The sequence below is a fragment of the Abramis brama genome, assembly GCF_963993115.1.
Source record: "Abramis brama genome assembly, chromosome: 12".
NCBI classification, from domain to species: Eukaryota; Metazoa; Chordata; class Actinopteri; order Cypriniformes; family Leuciscidae; genus Abramis; species Abramis brama.
The window spans coordinates 37,293,028-37,318,638 of record NC_139974.1 but is presented as its reverse complement, the minus strand read 5'-3'; the positions used below and the strand labels follow the sequence as shown (position 1 = coordinate 37,318,638).

Sequence of the window (25,611 nt, the reverse complement as noted above, 5' to 3'; positions counted from 1 at the left end):
TTGCTAAATATCTCTTTCTGTGTTCCACAGATGAATGAAAATAATACAGGTTTAGAGTGACATCAGGCACGCTATTCCTTTGGGGCAATAACGTGCACTTCAAAACAAAGTGTAACTTACTACTAAGTGGAGAAATAAGTGTTTTGGAGAAAGGGTTGATGAGCTCACACACACACACACATTCAGGATCAGCCTTTCAGAACATCTCTGCTTTTTATTATTATTATTATTTTTTTTTTGGCACTGAAATGAAAAACTGCCCCAGGATCAATTTTAAGGGATACAACATGTGCAACTTATAGGGGTGAAAGGTCATTTAGAGAAAGTTGAGTGAGGCAGGCAGGGGGGGTGGCATGCAGACACTGGCATGTGAGGAGGTCACTAGAGGTCAATGCATCTGAATGCAGCCAACCATCATCACGCTCATTTTAACATCGTCACTCGAAACAAAGAGCACCTCAAACTGTAAACACAGCATGGCCAATGCCACTTCCCACTGGGCGAAATAGTCGTCTCAAAAGCCTACCACAAACCTGCATGAAACGTCAGTCCTCCTGAAAACGTGAATGGATGGAGTGATGGCAGAGAGATGAAAAGGAGAGGAGGAGAATGGAGAAGTTGAATGAAGGGCTGTGAAGATGGGGTTTGAGACACACTGTAATGTCAAAGGGTAAAGAGATAATGCTCGCACACAAATGTGCGCAGGCATTAACACACACAAAGGACATTGAACGGCATTGGATACGTGATCAGTTAAGGAGATTTTCAATTATATCACAACTAGTATGAACTACTAAAAGGCTATATTTTCTATATCAAAATTTCAATTTATCTACCACAAATTAAAGAGTAGAACATCACATATCTGATACATCTCTCAATGTCCTAGTATAGATGTGTAGTATTAGTATCAGCACAAAAAACAAGACACAAGCAGACAGAAAAGCATGCAAAAACACAAACAAGTAAAACTACTGCAACTGATTTAACTGCAGCTTATTTGAGTGTCAGGTGATGAACTTCCTGTGAACACTTTATATGACGATTTAAGGTGCCCCTATTATGCTTTTTTTTTAATATTACCTTTCATGTAGTGTGTGTTTGTCAATGTAAAAGTTGAGTTATTGTCTCCCCGATTCTGAACTGCCTGAAAAGAGTCATCAGTAATTCCAGTCTTACTTCTAGTAGGTTTATAACAAATTTGCATAATGGTTGTCATTGGCTGCCTGTGAACAACGCCTACTTTGCCCCGCCCTCAAACACTGTAGTTGTAGCTGAGACTGGAAGGGTTTGGTTCGTGTTGTCGCCGTGTCGAGAAGACGTGGTAAAACCGATACCATCGTTACTGTTCGTATTAGGGGTTTAACGGATCGTTGCTGATCCGTGATCTGTACACGTTTAACAACCATAGACTAAAAGTTTATAATTTGCAAGAGTTTTGTCTTGTTAGATTACACATTCAGTAGATTTTAAACCATTCCAGTGCTAGAAGAGGCAAAAGAGAATTTAATTCGGTACTCGCACGCTGTTATCGAGAGACGCGCGTTTCAGATAATGCGCAAGCTCAGAATTGATTCCTCTTTCGCGTCTCCTTGCACTTGGTTGGACACATACACACAAAATTAGGTCAAAATACCAGTCTCGGCAAGTATTCTCGTAAACACAGCCGGTTCTATCTCAAGAGAAAGAGAACAAGAGAAAGATGTGCATCATTATAATGGATCCATGTATTCTGTCTTAAAGTGACAGCAGCCTATAAATACTTGCTGTTGTCTATGCAGTATGTCATTAATGTTAATCAAACTACAAAACATAGCTTTAACAAATATGAATCTATGTTAAATTTATACAGTGAACATGGTGTTATTTTACATGTACCAGAAATGAATACTACAGTTAGACCATACTTTATTCGTAACTTTGTTATATTGTATTTATCTATGCTTGTGATTTGGGTATTTGTTCTTATTTTTTACTGACTGTTCACTTAGGCTAGTAGTTTTTGATGTGGTGTCGGAGTACTTAAAGTGTGCTTTAAGTAATAAATTCTTGCAAGTAAGCAAAAGAATGTAAGATTAAGATTCTTGCTGAATCCGAAAATTATACGATCTCTGACTCAAAAAACGTAATGTGATCTGGACTGTGAGATTTGATATCCATTGCACCACTAGTTCGTATTACTGTGTATCAAGTGTTGAAGAAGTGCTGAAATTCAGATATGTAATAGGCCTTTCATCTCCGACACACGCTGTAAGCAGTCGACCAATCACAACAGACTGGGCCATCTGACCAATCAGAGCAGAGCAGGCTCTCGGAAAGGAGGGGTTTAGAGAGACTGAATCCTTTATCGAACCATTTCAGACACTGTGAGAAAAGAGCTGACGCTGCAAAATGTATATTATGAGAAAATTAAAGTGTTTTAACTTTATTATATTGTATTTATCTATGCTTGTGATTTGGGTATTTGTTCTTATTTTTTACTGACTGTTCACTTAGGCTAGTAGTTTTTGATGTGGTGTCGGAGTACTTAAAGTGTGCTTTAAGTAATAAATGGAAAGCAAAGTTACACCCCACCGCCCAATTATTTTTTTTCTTGCTGAATCCGAAAATTATACGATCTCTGACTCAAAAACCGTAATATGATCCGGGCCGTGAGATTTGAGATCCATTGAACCACTAGTTCGTATTACTGTGTATCAAGTGTTGAAGAAGTGCTGAAATTCAGATTTGTAATGTTCCTTTCATCTCCGACACACGCTGTAAGCAGTCGACCAATCACAACAGACTGGGCCATCTGACCAATCAGAGCAGAGCAGGCTCTCGGAAAGGAGGGGTTTAGAGAGACTGAATCCTTTATCGAACCATTTCAGACACGGTGAGAAAAGAGCTGACGCTGCAATGTATATTATGAGAAAATTAAAGTGTTTTTTGACCTTGGAAGCATGTAAACCTATTGTAGGAGACCTCTAAAACTAAATTAAGCTTTTAAAATAGCATAATAGGGGCACTTTAAGTAATGACCTGAAACTTTACTACACTACAGTATGCTAGTATGTGAATTTAATTGTATTACTGAAATTGCAGGGAAGAGTTAGTGTCCTCTAGGAAGATTAAACTGGACAGTGGCGTACCTGTCCCCCGACAGGTAGGGGGAGCTGTACGGCCGGAGCCCCGACAGCAGGGTGTGGTAGGAGTTGTGGAGAACCTTCTTGGTGCTACGCTGCCGTTGGAGGTGACTGAACAGTAATGTCAGTTCTCTGACCCACAAGCAAAAAATGAAAATAATCAAACATGATAAATGTAACAAAACAAAAAAGGAAAAAAGAAGCCAACAAACAAACACAAAGCTAAAAACAAAATGGTAAATTAACCATCATAATACTTTAAAAAGACAGGGATAATTCCATTTATAAAACATCTACTGTTTAAATATGTTATTTGTGTACTGAAATACACACTTCCCTGTCATTTTAAATGAATGATAATTAGTCAAATTAATTCACACAAAGATGAATGCATGTGGGATAAATAATATTAAAGGTAAAAATAGAAATATATAATTAAGAATAAAAAATGTGGCATAATATACTATATGGAAACACTGAGATACTTCATGAAAGGAATTAAATCGTATTTTGAATTAAACAGTCAACCAGTTATTGACCCTTCAAAATTTGTGAAATTTGTTGGTTTCAAGAATATTTATAGGATCTGTTAAATTAATTAATTAGTGTTATATCTACAAATATGTAGAAAAAAATCCTTCAAACATTAAATTTGCTTAAAGGACAACTCCGGTGAAAAATGAACCTGGGGTTAATTAACACATGCTTACTGAGTCGATTGTTCCCTGGAATGCGTTTTCATGATTATAGAATGTAAAGAGTTTTATCTTTAAAAACAGATGATCTTATAACGCTAGTATATGGGGCACAGAGTAAGTAAAAGTAAATCGCTAGTTAATACCACTAACAAGGCTCAAAATAGCCTCACACTAACACGGTAGCATAATGAAGGTCCCTACATGCAAACCGAAGCATTGAGAACTTTGTTAGTGTACAGACAGTTTAATAAGAAGATACTTTATAAAGACAGTACATTACGTGTTTACAGACAGGAGCCATCTTGGAAAATCTAATCGATTAGATCGACTAATCGACTAGTCGAGCCACGAACGCCGTGCTACGTTAGATTTCACAAACGTAATTCCTATCGACCAGCTCACTTAGCACGGCGTTCGTGACTCGATTAGTCGAGACTGTTTTCCAAGATGGCTCCTGCATGTAAACGCGTAATGTACTGTCTTTATAAAGTATCTTCTTATTAAACTGTCTGTACACTTACAAAGTTCTCAATGCTTCGGTTTGCATGTAGGGACCCTCATTATGCTACCGTGTTAGTGTGAGGCTATTTTGAGCCTTGTTAGTGGTATTAACTAGCGATTTACTTTTACTTACTCTGTGCCCCATATACTAGCGTTATAAGATCATCTGTTTTTAAAGATAAAACTCTTTGCATCCGATTTTCATGAAAACGCATCGCAGGGAATGATCGACTCGGTAAGCATGTGTTAATTACCCCTAGGTTCATTTTTCACCGGAGTTGTCCTTTAAGAAGCAGACTGTATAAGATATAAGTTTTACTTAATTCTTGTTTCAAGAATTTAATAATTCAATTTTTAAATACGTTATCTAACTTAAAAAATTAGTCACATTAGTTTTTTTTTTTACAATTTCTATTTCTCCACATTTTTCATCCCACATTACCTGGAACTAAAATGAAATCTTATGTAACTCATGAAAACTGTCATAATCTTTGCTTTCAGTACATGCAAAAATTAAGGTTGCAGATGAATAAAACAAAACAAAAGGAACGGCAAAACTATCAATTAAATCATGATTTCTGGGTCAAAGTACCATTTTTAATTAAAGTGAAATACATTTTGTGTGTCTGTGCATGGAGGATAATAAAATTAAATGTTGTTTTCTCAGAAACATGATTATAAATCGGTCTGACTAATGCTGAAGTATTTGGGATATTTTGAACCCCTTCTTTTTGAAATCATGACCTCAAAAAGGCAAAGCCACCTGTCAGTCATATCAGTTACACACAAGGCCAATTGAACGCGCACGGCACAGATAGGCATCTCCACTGAGGGCTTCGTTGCATACTTACCTGAAGGACGGCAGCATACTGTCATAGAAATACCAGGTGGCCGTGAGATATGAGTGCTGAGCATCTGTAGAGTAGAGACGCCATGCAGCCTGGGGAGACAACACGACACAGCACGGCACAAGATGACCATGCACACAACACACACATATTTTGGGCGTGGAAATAGAAATCGTGACTGTATTTGCGGCAGGTGTGTTGCTGACTGAGCGCTCACCTGTATGAGGTTTGCAGCGGGAGTCCTTCTCTTCTCGAAGTGTTTCTGCCGGTGCTGCTCCTGCACTTTCAGAGCAAAACCCGAACCCAGGATGCCCTTACAGAAAGACAGAGGGCCATTAGCTGGTTTGGGATCGGTGGAAAAAGAAATGCCAACGGCCTTAAAATCGACAGCATTACTTACAGCGGGCAGGGCAAAGAAGGACACTCCCAGCAGAGCGGAGCAAGCCGCTAAAAGCCGACCTTGCCAGGTGCGCGGCGTCTTGTCACCGTAGCCGATCGTAGTGAGGGTGATCTGGGTGAAAACAGTGGAGGTAAGAATAACTAAACGGCCAGGGGAGTCATGCATCAGCTACAGTCAAAACCTTCTATATCGAAAATAACTTATTTATAGACCTTATAGTCAGGGACAGTGCCCATTTAATTTTTGACAGGAATGAAAACGAGTCTGTGAGGGATAGAAGTGAAGCATTCAATGGATTATAATGTTGTTTACGTAACAACATACTGATTGTTCAGTCTTTCTGAAAAAAAAAAAACTTTCAGTTGACAAAAACACCATAAAAAGTTGTGGTTGTGAAAATGATGTGATCTAGGATCTTTATACAAGGCAAAGACTGTACGTCTATCCCTCACAGCCTCATTTTCATCCGTGTTAACTTCAATATGGCGTCTAAGCCGACTAAAGTCTATGGTTAGTTTGGCCAGTGAAATGCATTGCAAGGTCGGGAGAAACAACAACAGAAAAAGTGGGAATTCCAGTGGCAGTTTCCAAACAATTTACAAAAAACTACATGAAAATATTTTCAACGACTGAAATAAAACAAAATAAGGAAAAACTAAAAAAGGGAAAACAGAAACGACTCCAAACTAACTAAAATACAACAAAATTTACAAATTAATTTTAGTTTTCACTTTTTATACATAGTAGATTGTAACCTTCTTTACAACCCACCTGAACTAAACATAAAAATGCTACTAGATAGCAATAACAGTAGACTGAGAACATCAACGCTGGTAAACCTTTTTAAACCAGCGCATTAACTTAAAATACTAAAATAAAAACTAAAACTGAAAATAATTTTTTTATTAAAATTATATATATATCAAATAATAACCTGGTTTGAGACCCCTTGGACATGACACTTCTGAAATCGACCTTACTGATTCTAACTCTGCGGATTCAGGATATTATTCAACAATCAGTCTATTAGAGGCAGAATTATAATCCCAGTAGAAATGAAACAAAATTGCTGCAACATCAATTCCCACAAAAAATATTCTGAGCCCGGGAACTGACAGCGTTATTACACAGGTTGTTAGATGAGCCGAGGGCAGTACTCACTGTTCCCCACCAGAGGGAGTCGGCATAGGTTGAAAACTCTTGGTTATCGTCCTTCTCAGCCAAATAGACCAAGAAGGAGGCAAAGATCAGTACCAGGAAGCCAATGTACCAGGCTGTGATCAGCTCCTGAAACACAAGGGAAAAAAAATTGCAGTATTTATTACAAATTATTTATCCGTCTTTTTTATATCAAGTGCTCTGGAAATCTTTAAACCAAATATCTTCCCCTCCCTCTTGCAGCGTCTTCTCTTCTCTGATGATGTGTTTACTGGCATGAGGGCGGGGCAACCTGTCACTCACATCAGATCGACCAATAGCAAACCACAACAATCCAATCAACTCCCAATAGACAAAATCAAAAAAAAAATCTTGTTCGAGAAGCTGTTTCACTCGGATATACATCACATTAATGAAGAAAATACTCCGTTTTATGCTTGTTTGGGGCAGGGCTATTTGTTTGCTCGACCAATGGCAGATGGAGATAGTGTTTGGAAGCACATTTGAAAATAATTGTTAATTACACAGTTCTTTAGATTTTAAGGTGTGGATATGCACAAAACAAAAGTTTGCATTATGTGTATTTTAGGTTTTCATAAAACATACACATACAGTGACACTGAAGCGAACGTCCTCTGATGGATGAGTGTGTGTGTGTGTGTGCTGTCACCTTGCTGTGAGCGTAGACCACAGAGCCCAGCAGCTTCCAGGTTCCTCCCCGGCGGTCCATGCGCACCATGCGCAATATCTGCAGAAACCTCATGCTGCGTAGAGCAGATGTGGCGAAGATGTTTCCCTGTGTGCCTGCTGCTATCACTGCCAGCGACGCCACGAACACAATGAAGTCTGCATAACGAGACAAACATGATGACAAGAACAGAAAAGAGAAACAATCTTTTTAAATGCATTCATTTCACCGTGGGGTGGGACATACCTTCATTGTTTTTTTGAGGGGGCACATTTTCTTTTCTTTTTTTGTAAGACGTCTATAGTTTACTGTCCAGTGGATTGAAATCTCAATTAATCGTACATTGATAACCATGTACACTACCGTTCAAAAGTTTAGGGTCAGTGATGCATTTTTTTTATTGAAAGAAATGAATAGTTCAGCAAAGATGCATTAAATTGACCAATATAAAGACATTTAAAATGTTAAAAAAGATTTGTATTTCAATTAAATGAATGTTCTTTCGAACATTCTAATAATCAAAGAATCTGAAAAAAAAGAAGATGGTTTCCACAAAAATATTTAGCAGCACAACTGTTTTCAACATTGATAATAATAATCAGAAATGTTTCTTGAGCATCAAATCATCATATTATAATGATTTCTGATGGATCATGTGACACTGAAGACTGGAGTAATGATGCTGAAAATTCAACTTTGATCACAGGAATAAATTATATTTTACAATATATTAAAATAGAAATCAGTTATTTTTGTAATTGTAATAATATTTCACAATATTCCAGTTTTAACTGTATTTTTAATCAAATAAATGCAGTATTGGTGCCTTCTATCAAAACATTAAAAATCTTACCAACCCCAACTTTTGAATAGTGTACAGCTTTGACATTTCAATAATAATTATTTTTATGTTACACGGTAAAAAAAAAAGAAAGTAATATGAGTTTCGAGTAACATGAGGAGAAACTGGAATTGACTGAATGGTGTTTTCTGCCACAGATCTTTACACAGACAGCTTTGTGACAGCCCCTCGTGATGTTTCTGATCTCAGACTCCAGGTCTTTACACTTTACCTATGACACAGAAGGGTTTTCTGGCAAACCGTAGCCGGCCCTGCCATCCTCTGTACCGGCAGCAGCATCCGGCGGCCCAGACCCTCACAAAATACTCCAGCCCAAAAACCACGATCATCACAAACTCCTGCAAGTGAAACCACATCAAATCATTTTCAGAATCAACCCTCTTAATAATGCCTGCCTTAAATATATCAAAATTAAAATAATAACTGATGACTGATGCTCTGCCAGTAATCTATGAATGAAAATATACACTACCTGGCAGTAAAGATTAAAGTACTAGAAAATCCATTTACATCTAATTCATAAAAAATGAAGACTGCTTTGCTTACACAATAGAGTAGTGTAGGGAGGACATATTTTTGTAGGCAAAAAATGGAAACGAGTTGTATTTTAGCCCAACGAGTTTTTATAATGTGTTTTTATTTAAATACCTGAAATGGGGTCTGTGGTGAACACAAGATCAAGATCTTTGCACGTTTTATTCTACGACATAAAATAGCCTACAACAGTATAATACCCTCATGTGATTTTTTTTGAAAGCTTTTACTTGTCTTGAAAAAAAGAGGTTGCTAACAAGTGACCAAGGGCCAGATTTACTAACAGCGTGCGCCAGAACAAACCCTCTTTTGGTGTTAAAAAATTTACTTCACGCAGTGAACATTTTTTGCGGCTGACCTTATTGCATATGCATTTGTTGGAGTTTCCCTATCAGATGCAAAATTTATGAGAGGAGAATATTTAATTGATTTACACAAGGTTTGAAGGTTTGCGCTAGTCAATTTACTGGTATTTGCGGCATTATTTGAGACTCTTAATAGATTGTGTTGGTCATTATGGAAATGATTCAGCTGGATCTGTGTTCTCTAATTTGCATGTCAGTAGATAACTTGCAGAACTTTCCACTCCCATCGATGCGTTTATGGAACGCTAATTCCACGCTAATTTGCCCCGCTTAGTAAATCTAGCCCTAAATGTGACTACAGAGGGACATTAAACATCATCACATCGAACAGGTTAACTCATCTACTCACTTGTCCACTTTCACAGCCTCGCTGTGTCTATAATCACGCTCTTGCAAACTATTCTAACTCAAACTTTCAGGGAAAATGTTTTTACACAAGGACTGAAAGTCGTCAGATGGTGATGTTGAAGTCATGTGACCGTGGTGTAATTCGTTTATGCCTACGTTTAGCTTTTGACTTCCGACGAGGCTTCAAAAATCATAAAAGTCGTGAAGATTACCTTGAACAAAACGTGTAAGAATCATACATTTTTGTTAGCCTTAGTCAGACCTTATTTTCCGCAATGGAAAAATCCTATTGGTTGTTTTTTTTTTAAGTCCCGATTTACGCTCAGTCATGTGACTGCGTAAGATGCCACAGACGGTCTGGATTCACAGAGGCCTGTGCTAAATGCTTGTATTGATTGCAGCTCGTGTAGTGGCACCCGCGTTCTCAATGTGAACACATTACAGACTGAGTGTCCAGGCATTACCAGAACTTGCATGATAGACAACATGGTCCTTTCCTGAAGGAGACCATTAAATGCAAGAAAAGCGGGAGAGAAAGTCAGCGTGAGGGGGAAAGCACTTCATACTGAATGAGTGATTACAGAATTTCAGCTAAGATTATTGGATGAAGTCGGCTACTTCTGCATACTCAACAACACCTGAATCCTGCCGTGTGCTTACACTGCCATTTCCCAGAGCAAAGATCCCAGTGGAAAACAAAATGCACGCTTAATGCAGCCACAGGGAGACATGAGACAGTACAAGAATGCTTACAGTGTGCCAATCAGATGAGAAATGAACCTGAGACGCTGCTAAAACGCTAATGAAAATAAGGCCTAATATGAGTTTCATTGCAGTTATGAAGAGAGCAAACGCCCCCTATTGTGAAGCCTTATACTGAACACTGACAACAGCTTATCATACTTAATAAAGTTTGTAATCCCTTAAAATGAACGGGACGCATAAAGACTCTTTAGCAAAATGCCTTATAATGAATTTATAGTTACAATCCTTATAAAACTTTCTACAGCATAAATGTACGTTTATGCTTACAAAGGATTTCAGAATAATGCCGGCTGGGCTAATAAGATAAACCGCTTAGTAACACAATGGACAGCAAAACAGGCTTGCATACACGGCACATTTGATCCATAATGCTGGCAAACAGAAAAAAATATCACCTTTTTTGAAGACACTCCTCCAAAAACACCTCAAAAAAGATATATAGGCTGTGATTGGACAGGCTAACAGCCACGGAGAAAGCACTGTGCGATTAATTATTCAGATGATGGGCTATTATGAATGTATTAGAGATGGCACAGACAATGTGGATGTGCTGTGAAGGTACTTAGATCAGGCCGTCTGTGGCTGCCAACTTTTAATTTTCTTTAAACTACATTTTTGGGATATAAATCACAGGAAGGAAGTCAAACCATTTGCTCTACAGGTAAGAGAGAGTGAATGGATTCATTTAAATGCAGTTTAATAGATATAAAAAAACTGCATACTGTGTCAGATTTAAAGCCGTTTGGAGACGAGGCTAGGATTTGGTCATTAATTAAGAACTATTCTCCATTTCTACTTTTGTGATTTCTCTGTTTATCTTACAAATATTTGTGGGATGCATGCATTTATGAGTAGGCCCTGCTGACTTTTTTTTTTTTTTTTTGCATTTTCAGAGCATTTATTGAAAATATGGTAAAATGTCTTGAATGGAGCTGAGAATACTACACTTTTATTGGTAGCTGAACGCAAGTTCAAATTATTCAAAATATTAAATAAATAAACGAGCAGCTGCACCTGTACTTTAAAAAAAAATTAATGTGGAGGTTTTTGTCCCTGCTGGAAGATGTTGTAATTACACCATCTAGACATAAAAAAAAAACTCTATTGACAGCCATTCAATTATATTCTGAACAAAATATTCGTTTACAAGAAACATATAAATTGCTAATATTTCTATCCAGCTAACAGGGAACATTCTCATAACTTTGGCAAGGTTCTTCCAGTAACGTTAATAGAGCGTTTGTTCAAGTTATCTAGTCTTTAATGATGTTCTCAAATAATGTTAACCATTATTTATACATTGTTCATGGAATGTGTTTTCAGAAATGTTTTAGCTGGGCATTTGTCTGACATTTTACTACGTGTGCCAGAATGTTCAGTAAACATTCAAAAGTAACATTCCCATAATGTTTGCAAAACGATCAAATGGAATGTTCCCTTCTTGCATAACCAAGAAAAAAATGTTTTGAACGTTCAAAAAAAAAAAATATCGGAACATTTTCATAACATAATGGGAACGTTAGCAAATCGTTCCAAGAACATATTTTTGTTAGCTGGGTGTATGTGACCCATGGACCACAAAACATGGGTACATTTTTTGAAATTGAGATTTATACATCATCTGAAAGCTGAATAAATAAGCTTTCCATTGATGTATGGTTTGTTAAAACCAGTTTTGTGATGCGGAGTCACGCATGTTTAACCAGTGTCTGGTGTTTTTTGGGAGAGTCTTAGAAGCATCACCGCTAAGGATAGTCGCTAGTGAATGATTTGGGACGCTGCATGTTCTTGTGGTGTCAGCATTATTATGACGTCATTCTCTTCCAGAGGGATTAGTATTGTTAGCCTGTTTAAGGTATAGTTTGTGTGATTTTAACCCCTTACCAGGATGAAGAGCGCTTCGTTGGCAAATTTAGGATGGTCTGGAATGGTGGAGAAAACAGAAAGCACCAGACAGCTGAACACTAGGAGAAAACTGAAACACAAACAAACACACACAAACTAATAGATCAAAATACAAAACACATCTGGGGTGAGTTCTAGTCTTTATCAGGTCACATGTCATCATGTAAAACACAGATTTTATAATTGTTATTTTATTTCATTTTATTTATTTTTTAATCTATACCATGATACCTCAGGAAACAATAAAAAAATCAGAAACAACAAAAACATACACTACATTTCAAAAGTTTGCGGTCAATCTTTTTGAAAGAAAATGTATTCAGCAAGGAAGCATTAAATTGATCAAAAGTGACTTGAAAGGTATTGAAAATGTTACAAAAGATTTGTTTAAAATAAATGATGTTTTATATTCATCAAGGAATCCTGAAAAAAAGTGAAGGATCACGTGACACTGAAGACTGGAGGAATGATGCTGAAAATTCAGCTTTGATCACATGGAATAAATTACATTTACACGGTATTTTAGATCAAATAAATGCAGCCTTGGTGAGCATAATAGACTTCTTTCAAAAACATTAAAAAAAAATCTTGCTGACCCCAAACTTTTGAACAGCATCACAATGACACAGCAAAGACTGTCCAAAAACGCAAACACAAACATGTGATCAACACGTACTGATGGATATGGGCCTCTGGTGGACCGAGAAACTTGGGCGCCATGACAGTGACACCCCATAATCCAAGTTGGCACGTATCTTATACACACAGATGCACTTAATCACTGCTGTCACAGACCCCGCTCGGAAAGCCCAGCACGCCCGCTCAAAATGGAGTGTATAAAAGCAGAGATTACATCCCGACTTCCTGCCATTTCTCGGGAGTACTCAAGAGTCTTTGGGAAAAGGGGCCCTTTTGTAAGAACTGGGGCATCAGGATCGTTCCAGGTTCTCCCAGCTGAAGCGCCGCAAAACAAAAGCTGGATTCGCCCTGCGGTTCTCAGGGAAGTTGCTGGAGTCCGATCGGCTCCGTGCGAGCAGCTGCTGCTGGGGAAGATGCCAAATCCCACAAGGACCCAAACCCGACACATCTGGCCCGCTGGCTCGGACCGTCCCTCCCTCGCATTACGTCGCGGTTTTGCAATCTAACTGCAGGAGGACAGTGTGAAATTGTTCAGCTGTGCTCTTGGCCATAATGAGACGGTTAAGAGCAACAGTGTCCTTCTTCAGGGTTGTGAGGAAATGTGAGATGATCCAAAAAGTCACAACAACAGAACCTTGTTGCTTAATGAGGCCCTTAAGGACGTTTGAAATACAACTCCTGAGGCTTTCTCACAGTCAGTTATTGATATAAACGGGGTAGATGCTAATAGCACACACTCTAAGGAGTGAAAAGTGTTATGAATCTGACAGATCGTAATGAGCGGATGTACACTGATTCACTCAGGAAAGAGGAAGGAGATAAAGATAGGTGACAACCAGTTAACGTCTTCCTCAAAATACATTAGAGGGTTAGCACCTGACATCAGAAGAGGCTGGAAACACCTAGAAAAGGCCAAGGATAATAATACACTTCCCAAAGTTTACTGTGTTTACCATCCCAAAGAATGTGTCAAGAAATAAAACATCAGCAAAGATGCCACGGGTAATCCATGCCTTCGTGTGTAGGATGGGGGAAAACAAATCTATTTTACAAATCATGGGTGAGTGGAAACACCTGTGGTTTAAAGTAACAAACAGGATTAATAATACATGGATTTTAGTGCTAATTTAACATGCACAAACACTTTTCGAACGCATTTAATGGACTTGGTTTCTGGAGGCATTTTCCAAAGTTTTACGTTTAAACAGTTTCTGAAAGTCTGCAGTCTCTGGTACACAAGAATTTAAGTCCAAAGTGCTAGAAAAAAAGTATGACCTTAAGCAAACAAGATCAAATTATATATATATATGATAGATAGATAGATAGATAGATAGATAGATAGATAGATAGATAGATAGATAGATAGATAGATAGATAGATAGATAGATAGATAGATAGATAGATAGATGTAATTAACTCATGTAACTAATTTGAATTAAATTTTGAATAGATTGGCAGGCTTTATAAAAAATATAATCACAGATTATGGGATCTATTAAGGCATTGATCTGAAGATGTTAGTCAATTAGTTTTAAACGTGCTCTTCTAACATTCTTTATGCATAAATAATATTTTGGAAAACCTCAGACGACTAAAAGGTAATTTCATCCCTGCACCGTTTCTGCTGAGTATGACGGATTAGAGCCAAACTAATGTACTGTAGGTAAAATGATCCCTCATTAAACAAACATAAAAAAAAAAAACACACTGAAACCCAGACACCGCTTCGCGTCCCCCAATAGGTTTCCATAAAAAAAAAACGATGAACGCAGTAAAAAAAGATACATTAGTGCATGCAAAGACCATGTGCGGCTAGCATTTCAGCTGAGAAGCAAGTTCTGAACCCAACCTCCAAGCACAAAGTCAATCTGCCAAAAGCAGAAATCAAATCCTCAAATCAGCAAAAATGACAGTCTCACGAGGAGAAAACAATGCGGTGCCATGAGTGTATTTCCTGGTAAGCACATGATTTGGCTGTAAATCATGTCGATACCATTCTCTGATGTAACAGCCTGCGTTGACAATTGATCCAGGTTGAATTTTGGGGAGAAAAGCTTATCATATATAACCTCGTGAAACCAACAAATGCACAGACAAGAAATGGACCTTGTAAACACACACACACAAAAAGAAGTTAGAAAACAACGGACACTCTTTATTTTCAGTTCAAACCAAAGAAAATAAAACTCTGCACACAGCTCAATACTAGCCAAATACTTGTACTCTCTTTTTATAGCAAGTACTTATTGCTATTAATATGTTGATAAATGTCAGTTCAATCATGACAGTGATAGTTTTAATGTTATTGAACATGGCAATGTTAATGTAAATGGTCTTGTCCGACTAGATCTGCTTGTCAAAAAAGATCATACATAATTTTAATTTTTTTCTTTTAAATTCCAGAGCTTCCCACTATAACCAACAATTCACCCAGCAACAGACATTTCATACAGGATCCAAACAATGTATCCATCCAGGTTTGGCACAAGGAAATATAAGTCACAGGTAAATCTTAGAAGGCTTTATGTCTTTAAAGTAACATCTTTTATAGTTTCACAAAATTGAATGTGGGTTATGAAATGAACCTTGCAATAATGAAGCATTATCTGATTCGTTCTTCTCATTCTCTGCAATACATGAAGATAAAGTATGCTGTACAGGAACCTGCTGTGGTCCTCATTAGACTAAATCTTCACTTATGCATCACTTGGACTGTTAATATGCCATAAAAGCCCCAGCGAGATGAAAGCATGAGGACATAGATATGGGCCATGTGGGTAAACAGAAGGGGATGATGAATAGTGAGGGATTCACACATTGCTGAGCTGGACTCTGTAGACTGTACGCCACAAAACATCTGCACATAATGCCAGAGTCTCTGACCCTAATTCAATCACAGCAAGCTGATGGACCAGGTATCAGTTAAACATTAAGCTACGCTAAGGGTGAAAGAAGGATAAATGTTGGGAATTGGAAAAGGTGGAAGGTGTCATGTGACTCACTAGAGCTGCATGATTCTGGATAAATTGAGAATCATGATAATTTTTTTGTTTAAAATAGAGATTGTGATTCTCCCACGATTCTGAATAGACAACTAAATCAATTATTTATTTATTTTTATAGGAAATATGTAATTTACTAGAGGTTTTGACTGTTAATTGCTGCAGTCTATTTAAAAAATATATATATTTAATTCATTTAAAGAGCCTAAATATTCTTTTTTAAAAATCAGTTTGAATGAATGAGTCAATGAATCACTCGAATCAATGAATCAAGACTCAGTGTTTTATTACTGGATGAATCAGTGTTTTGAACAAATCTCTTGAATGAATGATTCAATGACACATTTTTCTAACAGTCACTTGTAATAACACAATCTTTATTTGAAGCATCAAGTTACTAATTCAAAATGGGATTTACTTTATTTTGATCTATATAGTAGACATCAGTGTTTATATCCGAACTTTTATGCCAGTACTTCTGTGATCATTTGAATTATTGTAACCCAGTGTGTCTCTCTCGCACTGTGTAAACTTCAACAGCGTGCGTTTTCCGGGAATGACTCACCTAAGACTTCATGACAATACACACACAAATTAGTATGTAGATGGTTTAAAAATCTAGAAAACAAACAGTACAGCAAATCAGAGAAAGAAGAGAACAAGATTGCACCTCTAAGCAGAGGACAAAGGTGGCAGCAGTGGAAAGCTCTATAAATATCCACGTGCCTTGAATTGTGACAGCCTGCAAATTTGTCCAGTACACACAACCACATTGTTAATGCTGCGTGGTGTCTGTGGGGAATATAAGAAAAGGAAAGGAAGGCTGAAGACGCAAAAAAGATGAATGCCTTGATACTGCACAGGGCTTTATATAGTGCAATTAGGTGTGTATGGTAACCTGAACAAAAGAGAGAACATCTAAACATCTGCCCAAGTCACAATACACTGTTTAAATGGATTCTTACATCCAGCAAATAATACTGATAAAATACCAACAATTTCCTTGATTATTGTAGATGCTTTTCTATTACGATAAACTGTGATTTTAAATGGATTTTTCAGTCCCATTCACTCCTTCCCAGCATGCACTGGGGTGTGAATAATTAATACAGTTGCACTGTTTGAACATTTACCATAGGAGAAATGGTTTGGAAAATGGATTTTATTATTTACATTGTATATTTATTGGTTATTTTATAATGTGTTTGTCTGTAAATAACACTTTGCATGGAATATCAATTTAATTAATGTATTTAACATTATTAAACTTGATGTAATGATGTTAAATTAAAATGATTTGATCTAAGCTGTTATAATGACGGCAAATTCATGACATGTCATTTAACAATAAGTTCAGTCATTTAAAGTCGACATGAAATGTGTATCCGAGTGAAACGGCTTCTCAAGAACAAATGTAGGGCGGGACTTGATTTTGTTCATAGGGAATTGATTGGATGGTTGTGGTTTTCTATTGGTCGATCTCATGTGAGTGACAGGTAGCGCCGCCCTCGTGCCATTAAATACAGTAAACAGAAGAGATGTCACTGCAAGAGGATGGGGAAGTTATTTTGTTAAAAAATTATCGTGATTTTAACGGTCAAAGACTGTAAAAATGCTACAGTGAAAAAATGTTAATTTCAGAAAGTTTCCTTACTATATACGGTAAACAACTGTGATAGATCTAACGGTACATTTAATGTAATTCTACTGTAAAATACCATTCAATTTACAGTTTTTGGAAGTGAAAAAGAAAATTTTTTCATTGTCATTGTATAATTTACAGTGAAAAAACGTAAATTGACATTCCCACAATTCCCTGCGTGACACTTCACATTTGATGTATTTTTGTTGAAATAACTATGTTTCTTCATAGTTTTCTTAGTTTTTCTAATCAGTTATGACATTAGGGTTTTATGTTACATTTAATGTTGTTAAATGAATGTTTATTGTGTTTTTAAAATTTCACGTGTGTTACCATGATGGTGTTTAATGTGTGTGAATGACACTGTGCAGCTTCTATATATTAGTATTAAGTTTTTTATGAAAGAACTGCTTGTGATGATCTTTAAATCATCATGTGATTTCATCTCCACTGTGATTGGTGGTTGTCAGTGTATTGCTATGGTACAAAACAGATATAAATACTTCAGTAGGTTAGTAAATTAACATTATATCAGATAATTAAATACGGTTTATTACTGTAAATTTAAGTAAAGTCTGTAAAATCTAAAATGTTGCTACTGTATTTTTTATGGTAAATTTCTGGCAACCACAGCTGCCGGTATTTTACCGTAAATTTAACAGATTTTTATTTTTTTTACAGTGCATAAAAAAAAAAAAAATTATGCGCATGGATAAATCATTTATTTATAGTAAATACTGCAATATTCCATAAAAAAACAAGAACTGATCCATTTTGATTTCATGGTTAAAGTCAATGAATTGCAAACAGTTGCCTTCATTTTTTAAATACAGACACTTTTGCTGAAAATAAAATCAAAGAAATATTACAAGTTGATGGTATTACTGCACAAATATGGAGGGTTATTGGGCTGTATTCACAGTCCAAGTATTGAAAATTGGAAATACAAATTGTCTAATGAGGGAAAACATCTTGCTTAAGCATAACAAGAAGAGACACTGGTTTGGCAATACAAGCTCTGCTTGGGAAATACAAAGCAAAACCAAACAATACATCCATTACACATCTGTTATCCACAGTCGACAGAGCTGCCATGTCAGTTCAGTATTTATGTAATTGTAAAGTGTAATTGGAAGTCAATGTTTAATAAACCGTACACAGTTGTGAAAGATGTCAAAAAGAAGAAGCAGGAGCAGAGCGGGAAGTAAAACGCTTCCATTGCAGTAACCAGTCTGGAAAGCACAAATACTTAATGTCAGCGAAACAGGGTTAACACTGATACCTTTCACACAAATAGAAATACAAGTGAAAACGAGCACAGACACTTCCCAGAAGAAAGCACAGACTCCAGCAACTGAATCATGCAAAAATCTGCCCTGCATGTGGAATGAGGTTATTATAAGGTCATTTAAATATTTTTAAAAGGACACTTCAGATCTGGAAAGGAAATGCTAGTTATTGCTCAACTTCTCAAAGTTGTTTGGTTTGATTTTATGTTTTGTTAGCTTAAAGCAATAATTCACCCAAAAATGTACATATATGAAGAGCCACTATTCATCCTCATATCGTTCTAAAACTGTATGCTATTATTTTATTAGAGTAACACAGAAGTCAAATCCTTTATGTAGCTATTGCCACACATTGACAGTTCACAGTGAACAAAGGATGTCAATGTACAAAAAGGAAGAAGAACACTAAAAGAACAATAAAAAGCCCACAAGACAGCTTTAAGGAACAAGACAGAAAAAAGGTTGTTCTTTACCTCTGCTGACGCTCACATCTAGAAACATGCCATACAGACTGCTATTATATCATTTTTTTATGCTGTTGTAGTGTTTTAAGTGCAAATTCAGCAGTGAGAATATCATCTTTTCTGTGGTCTTTGTGTAACTGATAGGTAATAAATTACTTCATTTTAATCAGATCACTGATATACTGTTGTGGATAAATTACATCTATCAGTGTGTTTCCACTATTCATTCATGTCAAACACACACACACACACACACACACAGTCACCCTGTGGCCTTCTGAACACACTCGGCTATCTGGAGACTGTCATTCACGCTGTGGTTTGAAAGGGCACAATCACAGGCCACTGAGTCGCAGTATTGTGAGTGGGATATACAGTTTGCTGAGCTTGCTGAGTGGAAAAGCAGAAGAGCAGTGAGAGATGTTAATTGGACGGCTGAAGGATGATGAGAGGCTTGACATTTACAGACAATACTGTTACCATGAGCAGACAATTAGAGATTCCTCTCCATATCCGGGATGTCACACACATAAACTTCTATCCATCCATGTTACCACATTTGCAATTTTACATTGGAACAAGTATATATATATATATATATATATATATATATATATATATATATATATATATATATATATATATATATTCAGGATTTAAAAGAACTGAATTTATTTGAAATACAATAAAAAAATGTTCTAACAATGTAAGTCTTTACTGTTAATTTTCAATCAATTGAATGCATGCTTGTGAATAAAAGCATTACATTTTAATCTTACTGACAAAATTTTGAACTGTAGTGTAGATACTAGGTGATCTAACAGTAAAAATAAATAACAGCAAAATATTAAAATTCATATAGCATTATAATACATAAATTAATTAATTATAAAAAATATTAATGATAACATTGTTAATAATCATTTAAAATCAACCTTGATAAAAAGCAAACTATTTTAATATTTATTTGTGAAAATATCAAATTTTTACTGAAATTGTTATAAAAACTGCCGAAACACACCAAATTCAATTTTACACAACTAGACACAAATATACACAATTGCACAGTCACAAAAGATTTGAAGCAGTGCTTTCAAAACACAAACACAAACGAACACACGCAAACACACACACACGCCTTGCCCACTTGCACTCTTTCAGGCACACAGTTCATTGCCAGATTTACAGTATTTATGTGCTGACATTTCACTGCTCAATGCACTGCTTACGTCACTCCTAAAAGCCCAAACCCTTGCTAAATATAATACCTTTATTTACACATGAGGTGAAGAGAAGCCGGTGCATGTGGCCGACAGCTCTGTAAAATAAGCTTTGATTTAAATCAGACTTGTTTATAAATGCGTCCTCTTTTTTCTCCTAGTCATTATTGCAGCACTGGGACGGCCAAATGGCAATATTTCAGCAACATCCACTTACCTGCACACTTTCATGTTCAGTGAATGAATCTAAAACCGCCCCAATGATCAAAATAAATAGCCCTCACACAGAATATTTCCTTCATATATCTATTACACTCCAAACTGGGTACTTTCTGATTCAAGAAATGACTGATGAATCTACTCCTTAATGTTATTATTAATTGATCATATTAGATATACCACTCACAAATATCCATGATCACACACAAGAAAGAGTCTTTGCAGAAATACTATGAAGACTTAAACCTATTATGCCCTTTTACAAAGTCTTGATTTTGTTTCCGGGCTCGACTAGAAAAGGTTTTCATGCTTGAATGTTCAAAAAACACATTATTTTTCACATATTCGAATTGTTGCAGCTCCTCTCTTCCCAGTCTGTCAGTAACGCTCTGTTTAGTTCCTGTCTCTATGAAGCCCCTCCTTCTGAAAAGCACAATGTGCTCTGATTGGTCAGCTGGATCAGAGTGTTATGATTGGTTAATCACTTCCAGCATATTTGGGAAATGCCCCGCCCCTTACCATAACCGAGAGTTTCAACACACTACTAACTAACTCAACCAGACCCCGCCCCTTTATTCTGCATATGTCTTGTGCGTGAATTATTTAAATGAGGAATATTGTGACGTGTTTGTTCCCGGAAGAAAACTCAAGACTACAATGGAGGCGTTTCAGGGAGTTCAGAAACAGTGACACTGATATAGAGAATAACTCACTTTGGAGTGACTTTGTTCTTTGTAACTTTGCAGACCTTTTTCATGCTCAACATTACAAGAAAGCTGAAAATGTAAAAAAGTATAATAGGTCCTCTTTAAGAAAGCAGAGTCAGATAATGACGTGTCTTATCAGTGATGTTCTTTGGAAAATGTTAAAAAAGGATTCAAACCACTCTCTTTTACAGTCATGAGATGTGGTTGGATTCAATTAAAACATACAAATCATACTTTACCTCTAAAAGACTGAATATAAAGGTCAATAATGTCAAAAAATGGATTGCATTATGCATTATTTAAAAATATTATTTGATTATGAACACTATGCTCTGTGAGAGAACTAAATATTTCCACTTATTTCTGAGCATTTATTCAATACTCTAATCTACTTTGAATGGATAATAACCACCAAATTTCGTTTGATTAAGAGAAACATGTTTGGCACCGAGCACGGATGATTGTTTAATACGTGCGCGGTCAGGTTGAGGTCTTTGTTCGGTTAGAGAAGTTAAACCGCAACAAAATTTTCTGAAAGTGACAGAACTTCTGTTCATTTAGTGGGAATTTCCTTTAGTGGATTATGGGATTAACGGGAACAACAACAAAAGAAAGAAGTGGCTTTAACATTTAACCTGTGACTGACTGGATTAAGATGTTTAGGAATTCCAGGGTGTGAGAAAAAGAAAAAGGTTACACATCTTTGGTGGTCAGTGGCAAAGCCTTTATGTGGCTGGCGGGTAATAACTTTCACCCTTTGATGCATGAGTTCATTAAATTAAAATGTTTGAAATATTTCTCTTCAATTCAAAACAAGAATATGGCTCAAAATGATGCAATATGAGAGGGTTATACGTCTGAACACTGGCGTTCAGCAGGGCTCCGTCTTGGGCCCTCTCTTATTTATTATTTAACTTCTGCCTCTCTGTAATATTTTTAGGAAATTTGGATTCAATCTCATTGCTATGCCGATGACACCCAACTTTACCTGTCCTCCAAACCAATTTCTACTTTTCCTCTATCTATCCTCTCAGACTGCTTAGTGGAGATTAAAGCTTTACATCAAACCTTCTCAAACTTAACAACACAGTAAAACTGAAATTGTTCTTGTAGGTTCAAAAAACAAACTGGCTAAATCTAAACGTTGATAATTTTCCAGTGTCTGTGCCTAAACAGGTTAAAAGTTTGAGTGTCATCTTTGACAGTACTTTATCACATGAAGCTCATATAAACAGTGTCACTCGATCTGCATATTTTCACGTCTGTGATATTAATCAACTTCGTCCTGCTCTCTCAGTGAAGAGCACTGCTATTCTTGTTCATGCTTTAGTGACATCGCACATTGATTATTGTCACGCTTTTTTCTGCGGCAAATCCTTTGAAGCTTCTCTACAAACTTTAGCTGCACAATTTTTTGGCAGAACTCCTGTAACTGAACATATTGCTCCTATACTACAACACTTGCATTGGCTCCCAGGTTAAATACTGTATTGATTTTAAAATCTTACAAGGCACTCAATAATCTACTTATCTGACCTTCTTCACATCTACACCCCTAATCGTACCTTAAGATCGTCTTCAGCACTCACTCTTGTTCTCCCTCGAACTCACACAACTTCTAAGGCGTCCTGAGCCTATAGTCATGCAGCTCCCTATTTATGGACTAACAATAGTAAATATTCCAGACATACTTGGTGTAGAACTTTCAAAGTGGCTGATGAAAGTACACTACCATCCAAAGGTTTGTGGTTTCTTTTTGTTTGTTTGTTTGGAGAAACGAATACTACTTTTATTCAGTGGCGAATGCAAAAACTGGATGATGGATGTGCCTCTAAAAGTGTGGGTGGGCCGGAATAATTCGCATCACCCCATGTTTTTTAATCGGCTTAATTCGAGAGAGAAAAATTGACGGACCGGTCCCTGCTCGGCACTATAAACTCCCATGACTTTACTGAAGCACTGTAAGGTTTTGCAACAAAGAGGACCCAGAAGCGATGAATTCAAATCAACTATGCTTTATTAATCAGTAATAAATGGTTTTATCCAGGCTGGTTTAAATGGCTAGTTTTATCCAGACTGGACTATTGTAACGCTCTCCTGGCTGGTCTTCCAGCTTGCACGGTCAAACCTCTGCAACTGATCCAGAACGCCGCAGCTTGAGTGATCTTTAACGAGCCGAAGAGAGCACGTCACTCCTCTCCTCACAAAATTGCACTGGTTGCCAGTTGCCGCTCGCATCAAATTCAAGTCACTGACATTTGCCTACAGAACAACCACTGGTTCTGCTCCCTTTTACTTTAACTCTTTACTTCGGACTTACGTGCCATCCAGGAACTTGCGCTCTGCAAGCCAACGACGTCTTGTGGTGCCATCTCAAAGAGGCACAAAATCTCTTTCTCGGACCTTTACCATGACTGTTCCCTGCTGGGGGAATGATCTGCCTAACTCAACCTGAGCTGCTGAGTCCATAGCCACTTTCAAGAAACGGCTGAAGACGCTTCTTTTTCGACAGCACTTGATCCAGTAATACTAACACTTTCTCTACTATTCTATTCTATTCTGTTCTATAATAAAAAATAAAAAAATTACTGCGTTAGATTAAACTGAGAAGGGCCATAGCACTTGCATATCGTTGTCCTACTGTTACTGTTAGTTTAACTGCTTCTATTGTTCTCATTTGTAAGTCGCTTTGGATAAAAGCATCTGCTAAATGAATAAATGTAAAATGTAAATGTAATCAACTCAAACAGTCAGGCTGCCGATTCCTGAGCCAGATCCACCAACAGGCCTGAGGCTTAGTTGACATGTAGTCGCAAAATGACTTATAGTTAGTAAAATGTCCAAAACCTAAAATAAAATTCTAGAAATAAGCACCCCCTGATCATATAAAATGATTTATCTGATCAAAGTTGCACAAGCTTGATCATAAGAGGAGAGTCCTTGTCTCTGTTCAGCTGAAATGCCAGATCTCTGACCCTCTGGTGCAACGCTCCTTTTGAAGACAGCCTTATTAACAGACAAGTGATGGAGCATCTGCCAGCAACAAGAGACGTTTATAGAGCACGCCAAATGCTATCTCACCATTATGCTTATCATCCGCAGTACTATTTACAAGATCAGCGAGCTACCATCTTTGACCAAGACTTCAAACATGGAGCTTCTGGTTCATCTAAAGCCCGCTGTGGCACGCGAGAGAGTAATCAAGAGTGCAGCACCTTGTCAACGCTGCTGAAACTGACAAAAACACAGTACAGAGACTCCAGCACTGAAGTCTCATCACCGTTGAGCTTTAACCTGCCTCTCATACAGTTACAGTTTGGACGGCAAACATGTTAGGCCAAAAATATTCCCCCATCTAACCGAACAGATGTCTGAACAAACAAGTTTTATTCACAAAGGATGCATTAAATTGACAATAAATACTTTTAAAGAGGTACTTACAAAAGATTTCTATGATTTCTATTTCTAAATGTTGTTAAAATGTGAACTTTCTATTTCATGAAAAAGAAATATAATGGTTTCTACAATAATATTAAGCAGCACAACTGATTTCAACATTGATAATAATCAGAAATGATTCTTGAGCAGCAAATCAGCATATTGGAATGATTTCTGAAAGATCATGTGACGCTAAAAACTGAAGTAATGATGCTGAAAATTCAGCTTTGCATCACAGGAATAAATGACATTTTGTAATAAATTAAAATAGAAAGCCTTTGTGAGCATGAGACTTTTCAAAAACATTGTAAAATCTTACCGACCTTGTGAACGATATTTATATTGGAGAATGTTGCTAATTTGTTAAGGGTTTTCAAACTCCCAGTATGCATTGCAGTATGAATAAATGATGCATTGGTGTCACAGTATGATTATTTTGCTGTTTGCAAACATTGAAAAGTTTAAAGGGCCATTTAAAACCATATGTAATAAAACAAATTAATAAACGATTGCATTGCTAACTGGTAATTTGTTTTATTTGTGAAAATGCAATGAAACAGGCCAAATCGTGGGACATATTTTTTGGCCAGGCTGTCAAACAAAGAAATCATGAAGGCATGCGAAAACAAGAGAGAACCAGGGAAATTTTAATAACTGATTATGTTTTAGTCAATGCATGCTTTTTCCTGTGAGCTTTTTGTTTATGCATATAAAATAAAACCTGCAGCTGCAGTTTGCTTCTTTTTTTTGCCAAATAATTTTGTTAGATAAATACCTTAACCAAACTTCATATT

The 25,611-nt window shown here is 36.8% G+C and overlaps 1 protein-coding gene across 4 annotated transcripts in view; it reads right to left on the bottom strand.

The window, feature by feature from the left end:
* Positions 1-25,611, bottom strand: part of kcnq4 (potassium voltage-gated channel subfamily Q member 4) — a 55,101-nt gene that overhangs the window by 12,570 nt on the left and 16,920 nt on the right. For 2 of the 4 annotated variants that reach the window (XM_084131284.1, XM_084131285.1), the window contains 8 exons: positions 12,177-12,267; positions 8,492-8,618; positions 7,401-7,576; positions 6,734-6,859; positions 5,573-5,683; positions 5,390-5,485; positions 5,176-5,264; positions 3,132-3,257 (listed from right to left, as the gene is read on the bottom strand). In XM_084131284.1, the coding sequence (XP_083987410.1) occupies positions 3,132-3,257; positions 5,176-5,264; positions 5,390-5,485; positions 5,573-5,683; positions 6,734-6,859; positions 7,401-7,576; positions 8,492-8,618; positions 12,177-12,267 (942 nt within the window). Of the gene's footprint in view, positions 1-3,131; positions 3,258-5,175; positions 5,265-5,389; positions 5,486-5,572; positions 5,684-6,733; positions 6,860-7,400; positions 7,577-8,491; positions 8,619-12,176; positions 12,268-12,873; positions 13,084-25,611 lie in introns of those variants that run through there. The other 2 variants (XM_084131287.1, XM_084131286.1) reach the window with 2 other exon arrangements.